Consider the following 18,758-nt stretch of genomic DNA (forward strand, 5'->3'; position numbering starts at 1 on the left):
CACATAACCTCCCCTCTTCCTCCTCCTCTGCTACTATTATACACAGCCCTAACAGCCTGGGCGAAAAATACAAGCCACTGACAAGAGATTCCATTATTCCTGATGCCTCAGTGTCAACAACATACATCCGACGGGGCAAAGAAAGAAAAAAATGGAAGAAGGGAAAAGGATGTGAGAGAGAAAGAAGGGGGGGTTAAGCTCACTACAATGCCTGAATGACAAGATAGGAGGAAGAAACCTGGAAATGGCAACATCCAGGTTCCTGTTGGTGATCGTGTCAGGAGGAGGATTTTTGGTGTCAGCAATGTGATTTTGGAAGAGCGGGATGGGATTTGAGATCTGGAATCATGGGTGAGGCGGATGAACATGATATGGAAAATTACTAAATTGTCACAGGTCAATCTTAGGTCTTATGCAAAAGAACAATTCTGTAGCAAGACTGGAAATTGTTGCTTTTAGACTTGTGTAATATGGCAATATCTGCTGTACTGTCTAAGGGAAGAGGTCCTTAAAAATACTTTTTAGAGTAACTTAACAAAAATCTACTGATTTGAATGATTTTGTGGACAAACATTTTAGACAGAAATTTCTTTGCTTTCAACCATAAAGTCAGTATAAATTAATGCAATTTAATGGATCATAATTGGGAAGTCTTATTGATTTTCAGATCAAAGCCAGCAACTAGACAGTACTCCTGGATATGTCAGAAATACAGCACCTTGGCTCAGGGACACTTAAGTAGTGTGGACAATTGCAGCCTCAGGGGTAAAAAGATGAGAGACAGTCTACCACTGGGCCACTCCATTGCCCCAAATGAAGATGGACAAGAGTAAACAAAGTCACATAGCATTGTACACAATTTATCGACTAAAGACAACAGAGGCCATTAAAATTGGCCTTTCAGAGTTATAAAAAAGATACAAGTCAAAAGCTTTAAGTGGCAGCTTTGTCTCTCACTCCGGGGCATAACGCTTCAATGGAGACTTAACTGGCCTCAACCCAATGACATAAACCCACGACTCTGTGGAGAGAAAAGAGCTTCCATGTCTTTCCAATCTCACTTTCATGGCTTCAAAGCAGTGTCAGAGTGTCAGATTTGAGGAGGTGTTGAATCTCATACTCTTTAAAACTTGTAATCCGCTCAAGGAGCCTACGGCAAAAAAAAAAAAGTCCATGCGCACACACACACTGCAAGGCACACATAAACACACAGACTCACTTCAGATGACAACAGTGTCTACAGTATAAATATACAGATACTATATATGCATCACTCAAGCTCTAATGTACTGATACTGAACAGACATACTGAATTGAAAGCATATACCACAGGCACAAACTTCCAGACATACTGTATGGAGAAACATGGTTTAGAAAAAGTAGACAAACACACAGTGACACTCAGCTCTTATCCAAGATGTACACACACACTCACACACTTGAAAAACATTAATACCTGTTCACATTTAAGAGGATAAAGGTTAGTGCACTTAAGTGGCCTGTCCATCCTGCTACTGAAAACCTCTCATCTGATTGGCTGGGCTCCAACTACCAACATGCTCAATTATTTAATTGTTCCTTCAATCAAAACAAGCAGTTTGTTTAATCTGGGCTTTCTATATCCAACATCTTCACATTAGAAAAAGACTGAGCGGAAAAAAAAAAGATGATCACCCCGCGTCATCTTACCCATGAAATTATGCCTCGGATTTCAAACGTTGCCTGCATGAGAGCAAAGGGGAGGGAGCAAAGTCCAATCAAAAGTTCAATTATGTAAATGGAGATGTGGAGTGGATGGAACAATAGGGGGGGGGGCAAAAGGCTGGAACAGGAGAGGAGAGCGAATGTAGCGTGAAAAATAATACACATTAACATACAAAGGAAATATCACATTACTGTTGTAATCACGCTGAGGAGGGGCTCCTTTCAAAGAGAGGCGTGAGAGAAAGAGTGTGTGCATGTATGTGTGACTGCGCATGAAGACACTGTTTAGTTAAGTCAGGCTTCGCTTTATGTGTGTAAGCAGGTGGAGAGAGAATGATAACCCTTTACACCTGAGAGCTTGCAGGGAGGTCAAATATATGACAGACTCAACCTGCTGCTTTTGAGCAAGGCATTCACCTGCTATGCCACTCAGCCAGACAACATTTAACTTACTCACTTTAATTGTTCCACAAATCCTTATGCCTTGGCTTCATGTAATATCACAAAGTAGGAAAATATGTAAATACATTCATCATGATAGTGATGGGGGGTTGCTAGTGATTCGCTCCGAAGCAGATATGGTTCCCATCTAGCAATGAACCTGCAGGCCAAGACAGGGGGCCTTTCGGCAGTTGGCTACTGAGATGTAAAATGCAAAAATCAGGAAAAGCGGTTTCCTTTTCCAGGACCATTTTGCTTCCAAGGCCTATTCTGCTCCAAAGGCATAACCATGCAAAGCAGCGGAAAAAAAAAGCAGAACGGGAGAGGACAGACAAGGCTTTGAAATTGAAATAAAAAACATTCACTAAAAAAAAAAAAAAGGGAAAAAAAAAAACCATCATGAAAAAACACAGTTTGGAGGAGGACGCAGACAAAGGAGTGACTGTGCCAGGTTGCCGTGTGCCCACCCGCTCACTTGCTCGCCTAACGTGTAACACAGGGGCATAATGCGGTGTAAGCGCTGGCTTTAGCTTGTCATGGAAACGGCAGTAGCATTACCCACACTCACGCCTCTGCAAATTAGCTTTGGCTAGGGGGGGGGAAAAAAGACGACACGCAGGGTGGGTAGGTTTGGGATTGAGGGTGTGTATCTGTGTGTGCGGTGAGGGTGGTGTTTGGCGGGGGTCGATGGTATGGATGCTGGGATTCAGTTAGGGACAAGACAAGACTGCATCACTTCATGGTAAATACATCTAAAAACCTCCTTCCTAATTCCATCTTTATCCCTTTTTTTTCCTCATGTGGGTAACACAGATCCAGCAGCAGATTACAAACTCCGTCTGGGCAAATCCCTCCTCCTCATCATCCATTACTCACAACATGAGATCTCAACCACCTTTTTCTAAAATGACATCGTCACCATTTCAGAGTGAAGAATTCAAAGCCTGTTTTGTCCCCTTGCCTCCTCTTGCGCCCCTCTTTGTTTCTGTGTCACACTCCACCAAACTTGCATTCGTGATATACTAAAATAACCAAAATGCAGCGCTGCTTTGACATTTTTATGCATCTACTTGTCATCTACACCTCTTTGCTCTTCCTCCATCTCCTCATCTTCCTCAGATAAATAAGCTTTGGGAGAGGGAAGCAAAGAAGGAAGAGATGTAGGGTGGGGACTCTTATAAATCTATACCATATTAATCTCCTTTAACTGCCATCTTCAACAAACAAATTAGTGGTGCAATGGATTCAGAGATCAGCTGTGCTGATAACGCTACTATTTATCAATTAATCTAAGCCTGGGCAGGGAAAACTCATTAAGGAGGCCACTTTAGGAATTATGTTCTGCAGGTAAAGAGGCTGACTGTGTGTGTGGGGGGATCTTGACACAGCAGTTGCGCACCCCCCTCCACTACAGACTGCCATTGTCCAGTGCAGCGTGGGCTCCAAAGTGATGAGAGGGGTGATAGCACAGCCAATTAAAATGAACATAATTACAAAGTCACCCCTTTGACTCCTGATCAGAATACACATGCATCAACACACACATAGTGAAGGAGGAAGGGTGTGGTGGGGGAAAATCCTATACAGAAGCAGAGATGAAGAGGGAGAAGTATGACAAGAGCATCCAGAAGGAGAGGGAGGGAATATTGATTAAAAAAAAGTAAAAAGAAGGAAATGAACATGTGAAGCAATAGTTGATGGTGTATGAATAATGCCTTGAACTGGGCTCTAAAACTGAGCAGAAATGGGCACCCAAGTTCTCACATATCTGATGGGTTGACCATTTTTATTACACTGTGAGTGGTGTTTAAGTTTCTGACCTTTGGTCTCATGTAACTAAAAATTAAATTAGCAAACATCCACTACTATGCCACTTCTACAACATTTGCCTCAAGTAAATTCTCTATACAGGCACATGGAGTTTGATTTGTTAACATGCTATGGTTAGCACACAGCTGGCTCATAGAAATTCAGTCATGAGATTATGAGGTATTTTCTTATGTAGTAAGATGATAGACAAATGGAAATTTTGACCTGCTGATGGTGCTGGATGAGAGTAGGGGTATCACCAAAAACAATATAACAGAATGCCCGTCAGTTAATCCAACAGCTGGACCATAATAAGTGGACAACAGAAGCGACACATCACCATCCCTACAACACCACTGCTTAAAATTATAACACCAATTACACTGGTCAAAACTGAGTTTAATCTGTTCTTAGGCCTCTCTTTTGCTATTAAGGTGAGTAGAAATGAGTAGCAGCTAACCAACATGAGCTACTAACCGGGGTCACAACAACTGCATTGCAACACCATTAAGATCAAGACAGGAACTGCATGATCAAATCTTGTTGAGGACAACTGAGCTCTTATGAGTGTGCTAAAATAAAAGCTTAGGGAATGATCCCACTCAGTGATCTATGAGTTAAGCACTGAAAATGGCACTTAGTATTTCCTATAGCACATGAGAGCACACACCTGCATACCCTAACAGTCCAAAAGAGGGGGGTTGCTGGAGGGCTTTATAAAGAGGCAATTAAAGCCTTATCATTTCTACACTCGCTATCCCTTCCTCAAACACCCACACAAGTGAACACACACACACACACACACACACTGTGAAAGACAAATCACTCAGACTAATTCATAAGGTACTTCTAAGGTCCTTTTTAAATTATGGCGAACGGTTGGTTTAATTCAATTAAAATGTAGCAGGGGCCACTTAACGATGACGAGAGAAAGGTATGGCATGACTAAGTGAGCATGGTTTTCAAGAATGTGTGGGGGGTCTTAGACCCTCTGGGGGTCCAAGGAGTTTTCAAGTGCATGGACTTCTATCTCCCCACCCGAAGCCCCCTTAAACCTCACCCCAAAACCCTGGATCCTTCTGGGCTTAAGCCCACACACACCTGGAGGACTGGGGCAGATTAAGACCAGATTAAGATAAAGTTACCCCTTCTTCGGCCGCTATGTCATTCAAACCCCTGGCCTCTATGGCCACTGGATAGAGGGACACGCAAGACAAAAAGGTTTGGTTCATTCACATATACACACACACAGGCATGCACACACAAAAGACTTTCTGGTCATCCTCATAAGCCCTATTAGTCTGCTATAGAGCCTCTCATAGCAGACATCAATCATGGAGGGATTAGTCAATTCCCTCTCTAAATGAGTGGCAAGGGAAACTTCCCTTCAACTCTAAAGCAGGTCTCTCTCTTTCAGAGATTACACAGCGATTTGTTTTCATTTTGTTCCATCTTCATCGTTTTCTGTTTGACTTGCTTTTCATTTCTCTCTCCCTTGCTCTGCGTCTCCTTCGTTCTCTCCTGCTTGCAGCTTGTGAGGTAATCCTTGGCAGATAAAACTAAGGAGGACTTACCAAAGGCAGATTACAAGCGGCGCTTTGCGGAAGGCCCTTTTACACCAGTCGGAGCGGGTATTGAGGAGAGTGAGCTCTTCGCAGTGCTTAACTTGTGAACTCGACATGCACCCAACAGAGGAAGAGGTGGAAAAATGATAGCCGCATTACAGTAACTGGATCAAAATATATCCCTCACAACACACACAAGTTTACACATTAGTACACACCACACACGTGCTTGTGCTTTCATGGCAACAGTGTATAAAATTGAATTTGGAATAGTCACTGAATACATATTAACACTGAGTTTTTTTTTTTTTTTTTATTTACCTAAAATCACAAAACACATCAATGTCTGTGCTGTTAGACTTGCTAGACATTGTGTATTAAGTCTGAATTCTTGTATTAGTATAGTGAGTGAGATCAGCTCCTTCTTGAGCAGACAACTTTTAAAAAGTGGTTTAACTTTTAATCCCAGAGTTAGTAGATTCAAAGTTTAATGGAAGTATCTTTACCCACAAAACAGGCAAACCTGAAATTGACCCTACACAACCTATTCCAAAACATCACCTTCAACACATTCCTTAAACTATTTCAACTTTTGAGAGAGGACTCAAGTTGACGTTGTTCAGTAGTAAGAAATGTCTACTTCCTCTCTACCCAACTTGATGACAGCGATGCCCTGCAGCATGAATCAACAACAGGAAACCAGATGATCGGACCTAGACTGCATGAGAGAAGTAACTGGGTCTCCTCTCTCCCACAAGATCCAATGACAGACCACTCAGAGACTGCAAATAAGAGTTGGGGAGGGGTCCACACTAGGAAAAGGCAGACATTGAGAGGCACTGACTTACTCTTACTCCTCTCAAGGATTATTCTCCTAATATTACACAGCTTATGGAAAAGGCCAATGTGGCCAAGGGGAGCCGCTGAGGCTTCAATGCCTTGGTCTCAGTAAAGGACCACTTTGACTGTTTCCCTGCTAAAATGGACTCCAAGTTCTGAAATTTAAGAGAAACAGCAGTTTTGTGATCCTTTACTTAAACTTAACAATACTTTTTATTTTATTTTATTATACTATTTGTCCTGTACAATTACCCTTGGTCAAGCAAGAAGATGTCCTGTGTTTTCTCATCCCAACTGAACTAAAGGGGGAGGAAAAAAAATTCACGTTAATTTAATAACTTGATTCATGGCAACAATGCACCCAATGCTGCCCCCATTTTAAATTCAGATATTTCCATAATTGGAAACTATCACCCTTACATAAAGCTACAAATAATGAATACAAAAAAAAGAGTTCACACTCTCATTTCTTTATAAAACATCATCAAGCTGTCAATGTCTATTGCCTATTTAACATCATCAACATAAGCCTTACTTTCTTTAAGTCCTACATTGGAAAGACTTTGTGTAAAGGTATGTCAAACTTATCAGAGAAGATGAAATAACTTTGGACTGGATATAACGATAACTAGACGAGAGACCTTGGAATGGGCAAAGATCAGAAGACAAGAGATGACTGTCCTTGTCTCTTGGGCTCTCCTCTGTCCTCCAAAAACATCCCTCAGTCGTCACGGCAACCTCAGTAACACTTCACAGTGCGGATGTGGTCCTCTCCTGCCGCGTACCCCGGTGAAAGCTAATTAAGAAATATCGCAGCCTTCTGCGAACTCAATTAAATAATGTTAATTTATTCTAATTTCAATTTAGAGGTAGTCTGAACTGAAGGAGAGGCTGTGAAAACAAAGTCTGGGAGAGGAAGGAGAGCTGTGGCCTCTGCCTTCCCCTGGCACAGGAGCTCTCACAACCTGCAAAACTCTATTTAATTTGAACCCTTTGATTAACATAAGTAATCACACAAGCCCTTCAACTGAAGGGGAGAAAGAAAACATACCTCTGGTGTTGGTTTACTTTCTCACCTCTGGAAAGAATGAATGTATGTGCATATGTATGTGAATGAGAGAGAGAGAGAGATGATAGAAAAGTGGTAAAGACATCATATAAGATTATGGCTGAGACTGCAATTTATACCTTTTTTATATTATAGTTTGAAAAAAGCACATGAAGTTAGGTGATACTGACAGAGACTTAAGTAAAGCATTAGACACAGAGGTGCTTCTTAAAAACCCATGGACCAGAAAACCAATATATGTAGTAAGCAACTCAAAATATAACTTGTTCTTTTGCCATTTACTTCTATTTAATATATAAACAATAGTTTCAGGACACACAACCCACAAAGTACTACCAACTTAAAGGTTGAAGACTCCTCACTCTTTCTGAGATTCTTTGTGTAAATATTAAGATAACATAGAACTTCTTTGTTCAAACTTTTGTCCACAGACATATGCCAGCTTCCAACTTTTCTTTATATGAAAATAAGTCTAATAATTCATGAAGCGGAAACTTGATGAAAATCCAAAGATAAGAGCATCTAAGTGTAGAGTGGTCTGACTATGAAATAGAGATGGAGATGAAACAAAAGGAGGAGCAGGGGATCACTGAATTACTGGGAGGGGTGAAATCAGCCCAGGGGAAAAGAGATGGACTGAATCAGACCAGACAGAGCTCACAACCCGCCCAACAGGAACTCTGTTCATTTAAATTAATCCCACAGACGTTTCCATCCTTCCAGCTCCTTCACAGATGCTAAACTTAAACTTGACGCCTCTGGGGATCTATATTTCCCAGACAGGACAATGGACAAACACACTGGCAGGGGAGACATGAAGCATCTAATGAGAGAACCAAAGTAGCCAACATACTGTTTGTATATTTAAGGGTGAGAATGGCAAAGGGTAACAAAGTGAGTGCCCAATGGCGGTAACAGTTAAAGAAGCAAGCTTGTGATCTAAAATCAGCTGAGTCATAGTAAAGACATGCATTACCCCAAAACAACCATCACTACAGTGACCCGCAGCAAAGCTCTTCTTCCTGCTTACTGGTCAACAGTGAAATGTTGCAGCTGTACTGGGAAACCCTAAGTGCACTATTTTGAGAGTACATTATGGCAACAAAGAAAGAGTGCTGATGCTCAGCTTTGTTCATTGCAAAGTTCACATTTAAGGCAAATACAGTTTTCTGAAACATCAGGATATGCTCATGCTGAGACCGACTGTCACCTGGTATTGTCAGAAGCAAACAGAAGAACAAATAAAAAAAATAAACAAGACTCAGTAGAACTGCATTAACTGCTGTAGTCTACATATCTGCTGACCTTTGCAAGGACCTATAGTCTGCATCATGGAAGAAAAAACTAAATACTTTTGAAAACTCTATGGATGCTGCAGTTCAGTACATCTACATTTGCCATCTTGTATTGTCCATAAATTGCTAGTGTTGAATGTGTGCTTCACTGGCAAAAATCCAGAGCTTTGAGCCCTTGTTACAGCTTAATGTAAATCCGATCCATATGTGTAATATCTGTATATAGAGTGAGTGGGCACACACCATATGTCCATTATATGTCCTGATTTTCCACAGGCTGGCAGTGAAGTGGGTGTTTGTAATGCAATGACAAGGAGGATAAAATTATGCCTAAGACAAAGTTTAGTGCTAAAGTGAATTCACACATGATGAGGACAAGATAGTTTAGCAAGCAATGACCCATTTTTAGAATTTAATAAATATGTATTTTAGAAGCTTACATCATAATTTCCCAATGATTGTTCCCATATCTCTCCTCTCCACTGCTGTACCTTTCTTGCATATTTCTTGCTTTGGTTGTTTGTATTTTTTCTATTTCTATCCTTTAAATATCAGTCCATGAAATATCATTTGGGCACTGAGGCTGTGACTCTTACACTCAATTACAATTACAATTTGCCGGGTTTAACTATGGTGATCAAGCAGTTAAAGTTTATTCAACTGCTGCACTTACTGTTACCTTGGCACTGAAGAAATTTGTAAAATGTAAATAGGATACAAGACATGCTAATCTCCTAGCTTTGATTTAGCAAAATGCGTATGAGACATTTCATACCCCTCAGGACAGGTTGTACAATTAAGTATGGTGGCTTTCAATATATCAATTTCTATTCACATTCTAGGATTAGACCTAGTTGCCTGTGTGTGTGTGTTTATCTTGGTCCTACACACTAAATGCCCACATGAATAGTTTGTAGAAATAAATGGAGAATTCACACCTTGAAACCTTTTATATGAGAGATGTAGAGATTAGCTGTGTTTTAGGGGAAGGTTATAACTGCCCCAGCACATATTCACTAAACCAAGCCTTAGGCATACAAGAAACTATAAGAATAGATACATAGATTCATGTGAACACAAGCATGCATCTACACTCTGCACACGTTCATAGTGCGATGATGTGTGGTTTCGTCTTGGCCTCTCATAGTTGGAATGTCTCCTCTTAATCCTCTCTGACTTCATACATTCAAAGGTCATCTCACAGCCTACGCATGGCTGAGGCGTGCATGTGTGTGTGTATGTGTGTGTGTGTGTCATAGTGCTTGGTGTGAATAAGAAAGAGAAACCTATTCACACTAGCAGTATATGTCAACAAACCCTGTAGGCCTATCCTTGTTTACTGTGAACATCCTATCTCTCTTTCTACTATTCCCTGGCCATCTTCCTTCTCTTCCCCCCACTACTCTCCTTTCCTCTACCCTTCACTATCTTCCACCTATTCTCCTTCACAGCACCCACCCTCCCCCAACCCCCTTCAATCCTCACCCACAATTCATTCTTTGCATCCCTCCTTCCCTCCCTCCCCCCAAGCTCCAGAGGCAGGGGCATCTCTTGGCGAAGTGTGGCCCACCACAGGCCACTGGCTTTGGGTAATTAAAGTGGTTTAGGCCCCCTCACCCACGGTCACAGGCAACTGCAGCTGGGTGATAAAGGCACTGTGCCATAATTACATGGACGGCCAGCATCACCGCCCAGCTACACTAAAACAGTCAGCTAGCCAGCTGCATGGGGAGGAGGGACCTGTGTGTGCCTGTGTGTGTATAAGTAACTGTACAGAGTGTGTTTGCATGTGTGGGTGTGTGTGTGCACAGGGGGTCAACACCCCCTTCTGATCGCTCTGCTGTAGTTAAGCCCCCTGTGTTTAAGCCCCACATAGGCTCATTGAGCCCCTACACACACACACACATACATTATCAACCCCCACCCATCCCAACACCCCCAGCCAATCATTCCCCACCAGTGGTCTGACTCCTGCAGTGAGTGTGTGTGACCATCAGCCATTTAATTAGACCCAGCCATGATTTACCTAATTTAAATAAATAAATAAACATACGAAAACACCCCAATAAACAAATACCTATATTCAAATGAGGAGCTGGGGAGTTTCATGAGCATAAAGAATGGGGCAGAAGATGGGATTGTGCAGGCGGAAAAAAAGCTAATGTAAGGACCACTGGACGTGGACACACAAGTGCAAATACACACTCATACACACAAAATGCTTCAAGTCACTCACTTATAATAACATGTCGCAAAAAATGAACTGGAGTGAAGAATAGTCAAAAGACTACTGCCTAAAGCTGTGGAATTCTAGGATTTTAGGGTTCAGTTTATGTTAAAGACGTACTGCCTGTGTCACTTTCTACTGAAAATGTCTTTACATTTACTGTATTTAGCAAATTAACTGAAACTTTGGACATCACTATTAGGGAAGCTGAGCCCCCCTGGATCCTAACATAACCTAAATAATGTTAAGAAACAAAATGTTACCTTCACATCATCATTTCTGATACACTTTATATTTAAGACATTAAACTCTGACCATTATCCGACAATAACTGCCAAAAAGGACTCTATTTAAGATTGAGCACTGAACTTGGAATACTTTTTTGGCACCAGCCAACATGCGTCCATAACATTTGTTGTTTTGTTGTCACATGCATCTATGTGCCCGTCATGGGGATGAATCAAAGTTTATTAAATTCAAGTGAAGCCTGTTTACCTTGGGGGAAGAGGAGGCCAGCTCTCTCCCCATCACCGCTGCCACTGGGCTGGGCCCGACTGGCTGGGCTCTCTCCCTGTCTGGACCAGAGCTGGGTTTGGGAGCTGGTGGACTGGGGCCGAGGCCAGAGCTGGAACTTGGGGGCGGGGGAGCCCTCCTCTTCTGGCTGCTGCCCACATCGAGGGAGGGGCCGCCAGCGGGGGGCTGTGCAGGGCTTGATGTCCTTGGCTCGTAGAACGGGTTGGATCTGGGATTGAAGCGAAGGGAGGGATGACAGAAGAGAGCAAGACAAGACAAAAAGATGTCATGTTAGAAAGTGCATATATGTTACACATGAATTTTTCTTTTAAACTGAAGTTCTAGTAATGTGTACAGACAGAGGAATTATTATCAAATTATTAATATCTGTATAACCTTTTTCTCTAAGAAAGACCAAACCATAAACTATCAACACTTCAAAAAATGAAAACTGCTGTACAGATACATAATAAAATAAATAGGAACAGTTCAATAAATACAAATATTTTAATGACTGTGGCTATTATAGCAATAAAATTCAGACAAGAAAGCATTGCATACCAAATATTGAAATATCTAGCCATGAATTGTCAAGTTTATCAGCACTATTTAAACCCATATTTGGCTCCAATTGCCCCGTTGTTTAATTAAAGGGAAATTGCTAAATGGAAATGAGAGTTTGGTGCAATACAATGAACAACACACACAAGTGGTAAGGTAATAGAAGATGCAGGTGCACTGAGGTCAGGTCTGCATGACCTCATATCCTTACTGCCCAAGGTGGACCACTGACAGACAGACACACACACAGGCAAGCATGCACTGAAACACACAGAAACAGGCACTCTTACACACATACCAGAGTGTTATCAATATAACAGGCATGCTTGTGGTACTGAAAGCAGGGGCATGGCCTTGAGACATTCACTCAACATGCAACAAGCAATCCTAAACAAACAAGAGAACTGGATGGAAAGGGTGGGGGTGAGAGCAAGAGTGAAAAAGAAGGAAACTGATTGACTAGGTATCTGTCTGAAAGAGAAGGTTAGAGCTACTCAGTGTCTATCTGACTGAGGAGCGGCAGAGAGGGGAAAAAAGAAGGGAAGCGAAGAAAAGAAAAGCAGGCAGGCCTATAGAAGCTTTAACAGACCAGCACCGGCTAAAAGACATGTGAAAGGGCTCCAGTCAAAACACTGCGCTGCCCTCTTGAACTTTCTATTCTGCTGAGAACTGCTCCTGATGTAAGAGACAGAGCAAAAGAAACATGCCAGTCAATAACCTGTCTGTCTTCAGACAGCCAAGAGGACTTAAACATACGGCTATCTCTGTGACAGCTTCGCTCAACAGCCAAAACCCGAGAGTTTACATTTACAATTTAGGCACAGCCACTCTTCTGCAGAGGTCTCACGCATTGAGTGGAAGATTCTGCTGTGAAACGATGCTCACGGATTGAATATTTGTACCAAATCTTAATCACTAATTAAATGTTATCACAAAAACTTGCTGAGGTAGTAACAGAAGTCCTCTTTGACTGTGTGGTTTCTTAAATTATAAGCCCACAATACACAGGAAAGTGAAATAAAAATGAGCCAAGCCTGGGGAGGAAGTTGTGGAGGATGGCCAGGAGGGAAAGTAGGGGGCAACAAGTTGATAGGAGGGAGGGAAGGAACGTCAGAGGAGGGAAAGGAGGGAGACAAGCTTAAAGAATGCAGTGAAACAACAGGGCCCTTGTTCCTGTTGAAAGAGCTGCCTCGTCACTCTGCCTTGATGGTGGGGCTACAAGTACTCCTCTATAAGGAGGGGTCTTAGAGGACTTGGCCTGCCAACAGTAACTACCAACAACCGAAGTAGGCAGTCTAGGATCTGGTATGGGCTACTAGAAACCATGTCACTAGGCTATTTTGCTCATCTGACTCCTTCTAGCAAAAACTATAGCATCAACTTCACTGCTCAGAAATACACAAAAAAATATAATTTAGTTTACACAAATAGGTCTCTTTATATTGTACCAAATCCAAGAATAGTACTAATGTAAATTAAAGTGGAAACATGCAAAAGGACAAAACACAAAAGATGGACACATAACCATATACATCATCTCAGGATCAGTTTCCTGACATTATAAAAAAAAATGAAGATGAAAAAAGAACATAACTAAGAAATAAAGTCTTACTCGTCAAGCTCCTCCTCCTCGTTGTGAGACGTGTCGGCGTACAAGTATTTGCTCATGTCAACAGGCCGTACCCCTTTTCTCTGCCTGGGCTTTGGAGGTTCCGGGTCTGGCTGGGGGTCCATGTCCTGGTCTGGCTCCTCAAAAGGGTTCCCAGGGGGTGTATGTGTCTCTGATTCATCCGGGTCATTGAAGGGATTTGAGGAGTTATGGTCATAGAAGGAATCATCATCTACTCGCTTCCGTAAAACTGGCTGAGCAGGAGGCTCTGTTTGATGGAGAAGAGAGAGCACTGACTGCATGTACAACACTCACTATGCCAGACCAAAACTTAGTCTCAATGACTCAATAATACCTGCTTTAAGAGCTTTGGTAGCTTGTCACCACACTTGGTTAGAGAAGTGGGCATCAAAGGAGATTCAAAATAAATGTGACTATAGTCCTGGTAACTGGCAAAGAATTATGGACTTATCTGTCTATTTGCCTTCTCATTTTGCTGATGCTAATTTTGCTTATGTCAACAGTTCTATTACAGTTTTCACCTCGGCAAAAAATGGGTCAAATATTGTGGGACAAGAACTGACAACATCAGACACACGTGCATGTCTACACACAGCTGCTACAGAACAGAAAACAGCAACCATGTCATCTCTTCAACAAATAAAAACAGTAAACCTATGTAGTCTAAGTGTCAATACTGGTTTAGTAAGATTACAATGTCACATAAGAAATGTGGATGAATATATAGAAAAACACGTCCACTACAAAGCAAAATCCAAGACGTCAGATTAAAGACAACTTGAACAAAAGACAAAGTGGGGGCTTTATGAGTAGGGGAGGGTGTCACTCAAAAAAATGTGATCCATATTCAAACACCTGGCTACTCAGGTGGTCAGATAAAAACACTGGTTTAGCTATCTGACTGAAAACCCACCTACTATAGTCTCACATGATGACACACATTTGCGCCTCCAAAACTTTAATTTATACTGCTTGTAATTCCACGGACTCTCCCAAAATAAACCTAAACATTTATTATGGTGACAATACTTAAACGTGAGATCAAAGTCTAAAGCTAGTCAAAATTACTATACTGACAATATCAGACTAAAAGCTTTTTCATCACATGCATCACATACCCTCCTCATCAGGATCACCAAATGGGTTGAGGTGGTTAGAATGAAGGTCGTCATCAGGCTCATCGAAGGGATTGGTGCTCATGGAGGGAGGTGTTTCCTGATCCTCGTCTTCCAGGAAGTTCAGCTTGTTGATCAGCTCTGTTGCCACAGATTCCAACGTAAAGTCATATAAATGATCAACAATAATGATCAAAGGTCACAACTACAGAGACAAAAGTAACAGCAATACATTTCCCAGAGTGAAATTAATACAAACATTCACAAACCCAAATATACAAAAAATCTGCACTTTGGAGTGAACCACGAGCATAAAGACCGGTCTTGTATGTAATCCCCTTCTGCAGGGGAGCGCTGCCTAAACCTTTCTGCGCTTCTCTGCCACCTCAGCCAACTTCAATGCATATACAACAGTGGCATTCTGGGAAAACCCGTGTGGTATAGAGGGTTACTGTGGGAGACAGTGAAGGCAGCATGGAGTTGCTATGGAGATCCTGGCTGGAGAGGCTAAGACTTGTTCACTTTATCTTCATCATCCTCACTGTAGCTCAATCGCATGGTGCCAGGGTGCAGGTCAGTTTGAAGTTTGAAGAGTGTAAATGTGTGTGATGTAGATGCCAAGAAGTGCTGCTTAGCGCTATGAGAGAATCTGAGAAAAGAGAGAAAGTGCTGTGTGTATGTGAGTCCCTTGGTCTATATGTAGTATGGCTATGTGAAGTGGGAGCAGCTGATAAGAGGGGCAGCACTTTTCCCTCCCTCTTACTGACAACATTTATGGCCCATTTTAGGCCATGACCAGTGCACATGTGCATGGGTGTGTATTTGCATCAGTGTAGTGTGGTTTGTGACTGTTCACTCTCCAAGGAGAAGAACTTTGGGGGTGCAAGTAAAGTAACCTCAGAACCCCAGAAACACAAATATTTAAATTAAATATGAGGGTTGTTGTGTATCATAACAAACCAAAGAGAGAGTTCATTACAAGGGATGATTAGAGTCAACTGACTTAGTAGGTCACTCTTAATGTCTGATGAATTAACTAGCCCACAAAACAATGTAATTTTGTCTTTGTGACAAGAGTGAAGAACATTTGTCATTTGTTTTATCCTGTCTTCATGTTTTATTTTACTTTATAATATCCTAACCGGACTAAAATCTAATTTAAGCAATGGATTACTGTGTCACTCTAAAGCATCTCACCAGCTTGAAGCAGCATGACAATATCAATAATCCAACTTCTGTCTTCCTGAAAAGATGTTTTATTGTGTGAGAAGAGTTCTTTTGGATATCCTTTACCTGGTTTGGTTCACTACCAATTGCAGTAAAAGTATGGAGAAGTTCACACTGTCAAAAACACAAAGAATAGGAACCAAAAGGATGAACACCAACTGATGTGTTCACAACACCTTGTACATCACATCACAACATGAACCAAAATTGTAACACCACATGACCACAACATGATCACAATACCAATGTCAACGAGGCTCAGGGATGGGGAATTTGGGCCAAAGAGAAACGAAAAAGAGAGGTGGAAAAGGAAGGATTAAGAAAACTAAATATATGGAAAGAAACAGTGGTAATGAATGGTAGGGTAGAGGTGACACAATGTTCACAAGACGATGAAAGAGTCAGAAAAACAGGAGGTGAAAGAAAGGTGAAAAAAGACCTTGGGAGGAAGCGGCAGGCTTAGCGGTTGCTTTGCGTGCTCGCTTAGGGACACCACCATCATCATCATCATCATCCCCATGTAAGCAGCTGAGGGCATTCAACTGGTTTACTATCTCTGTAAATGACAGGGCCATACAGGAAGGGAGGAAGGAAGAATAGCAGTGAACAAGGCAAAATAACACACCCCATCGAGAATATCCACACACACGCTCACACACATAAACTCCATTTATATGCACATAGACATATGTAGCCTTGGTTTATGTTTGCAGTATTTTTTCTATTGATAAACTAAACAAAAAATACTGACATCTATAGACAGACATGTATGTACATGCTGTAATGCTGTAACAGTATTACTAGAGCAGCTAACTTGCAAAGCTGTATCAGTTTTAATATTGTGCACACACAAACAGGTAGAGGCTGGAAAAAAAACATACTTTTACTATAAAACTAAATTTTTTTGAAAATCTTTCACAGCTTAGGCTGCTAGCTGTTTACCTTTGTATGTAGCAGTGAAGAACATCTAACACTCACACGACAAATACATACTCAAATATACACACAAAATACATGTATATATTCATGGAGGTGTACAATACGTCCTGTTGAGGTGTAAAACATTCTCTTTTTATTATTTGCATACTGTATAGAAGAGATAAAAAGAGACACATGTTTTGTGGGGTATGTGATGGTTAGCTTAGTGTTAGCATTGCTGGGGTAGCTCGCTGGCTTGTTGGGTAGGTAGTATCCGGGGGGGGGGGGGGGTATGATAGTAGGAAGTTTTGGCAGCTTGGCCAGTCCTTTGATTCATAGATGCACGCTTGTGAATCGCTGTAGGCGCTCAATGCATATACATATAAATGAGACAAAGAGCAGGGAGGGGAAAAGAAAGGAGAGAAAGCATGAAGCTTAACATGAAGAGATGGCGCTCTGAAAAGTTGGATTAAGCAAAGCAGGAAGCAGCGGGGCCCATACATTAGACCATAGAAAGAATCCTCAACATGTATGTATGGAAGGAGGCAAGCCACCATCAGAGCTAGCAGTCCACCAACACAGGAAGGAGGAGAAAGCGAAGAACAGGGAAAATTAAGCCTAAGCAACAAAGACAACCTGAAGCTGACAAAGCTTTGAAAATGGAGCTCATGAATTTACAATTTCTCACTCCTTTGCATGAATGCAAGCACACACACACTCTCGCATACACAGAAGCATAAAGTTAGAAGGACAAAATATCAATACAGAAGCAAAGTTGATGCCCCACATGAAGCTGGGTCTGGTCTGGGTGATTATTCAGGAGTGTTGGAGATGTGCCTCAAGTGAAGCTGTCAGTTTGGTACAATTCATCAAGAGATTTTCAGCAGTGTAGCTGTCAAATTAGTTTTTACAGTGTGCTCACCAGCTAGCTGCCAAAATGGCCTGTATAACACACCAACTTTCCATTAACTGAGCTGACACACAAAGAAACTGTTCACTGAGAAGTACAGGTTGCTGTTATGATCCCATAACTGATTACAAAACCATACAAAGTGTTGTATGCCCATTTTTACCTGTGATCTTGGCAGCCTTCTCCTCCTGGTTAACCCTGTTCTCCTCATCCTCCTCATTCTCCTCCTCAAAGTCATCCAAGTTGCCAATATCTGCCTGTTTCATGCTCATCAGGCTGGCCAGGCTCTGCATGTCCTCATCACTGGACCAAAAAACCACACAATTCATACACACTCAACAGAAAGAGGAACTCATAATCATAGAGACAGTACTCAAAATAGATAGAACATACATACAATGGTATAATGGTTTAAAAACAAATCCACTCTTAAAAGACTGAATCCAGGCCTATATATGTTTATGGTGATAAGAAAACCTAAACAGAAGAAGAACCACCAGAGATTTTTAAAAGGAGAAATAAATTAACAAAATGCATCAGCTCAGCACTGTATTTTCAATGTGTCTGCAAGAAGACAGAACTACTTTACTGCCATAACATCCAAGACTTAAACTTCACTCACTCACATTTTAAGCTTATCCCTGCTTAACATCTCCTCTCTCACCCTTCCTCATCCACCCTTTGTCTCTGTCTTTCTCCCCATCATCACTTTGTTCACAGATGCATCAATTTCTACATTATTTCTTGTATTTTATGTAGTGCTGTGTGTGCCCCCCCCCCGGTCTCTTGATACCACAGCGCCACCATAATCACTGTATTCTCCTCTCTGTTCTTTGTGTTTGGTGTTTCCCAGGCCCACGGGCTCATTTGAACTGGTGTGATGGAGTTTGTTTGTGTGTGGTCGACATCATTCCCCGAAGGGTTAACAAGGGTT

The 18,758-nt window shown here is 41.6% G+C and overlaps 1 protein-coding gene across 5 annotated transcripts in view; it reads right to left on the reverse strand.

Moving 5' to 3' along the window:
- The window catches only part of ehbp1 (EH domain binding protein 1), a 133,327-nt gene that overhangs the window by 74,978 nt on the left and 39,591 nt on the right, over positions 1-18,758 (reverse strand). For 4 of the 5 annotated variants that reach the window (XM_051076468.1, XM_018661288.2, XM_018661310.2 and 1 more), the window contains exons 7-11: positions 17,988-18,127; positions 16,436-16,552; positions 14,773-14,910; positions 13,637-13,901; positions 11,446-11,692 (exon numbers count right to left, since the gene is read on the reverse strand). In XM_051076468.1, coding sequence (XP_050932425.1) covers positions 11,446-11,692; positions 13,637-13,901; positions 14,773-14,910; positions 16,436-16,552; positions 17,988-18,127 — 907 coding nt within the window. The remainder of the gene's footprint in view (positions 1-11,445; positions 11,693-13,636; positions 13,902-14,772; positions 14,911-16,435; positions 16,553-17,987; positions 18,128-18,758) is intronic. The other variant, XM_051076466.1, reaches the window with a different exon arrangement.

Source organism: Lates calcarifer, linkage group LG16_LG22, assembly GCF_001640805.2.
Source record: "Lates calcarifer isolate ASB-BC8 linkage group LG16_LG22, TLL_Latcal_v3, whole genome shotgun sequence".
Classification (NCBI taxonomy): domain Eukaryota; kingdom Metazoa; phylum Chordata; class Actinopteri; family Centropomidae; genus Lates; species Lates calcarifer.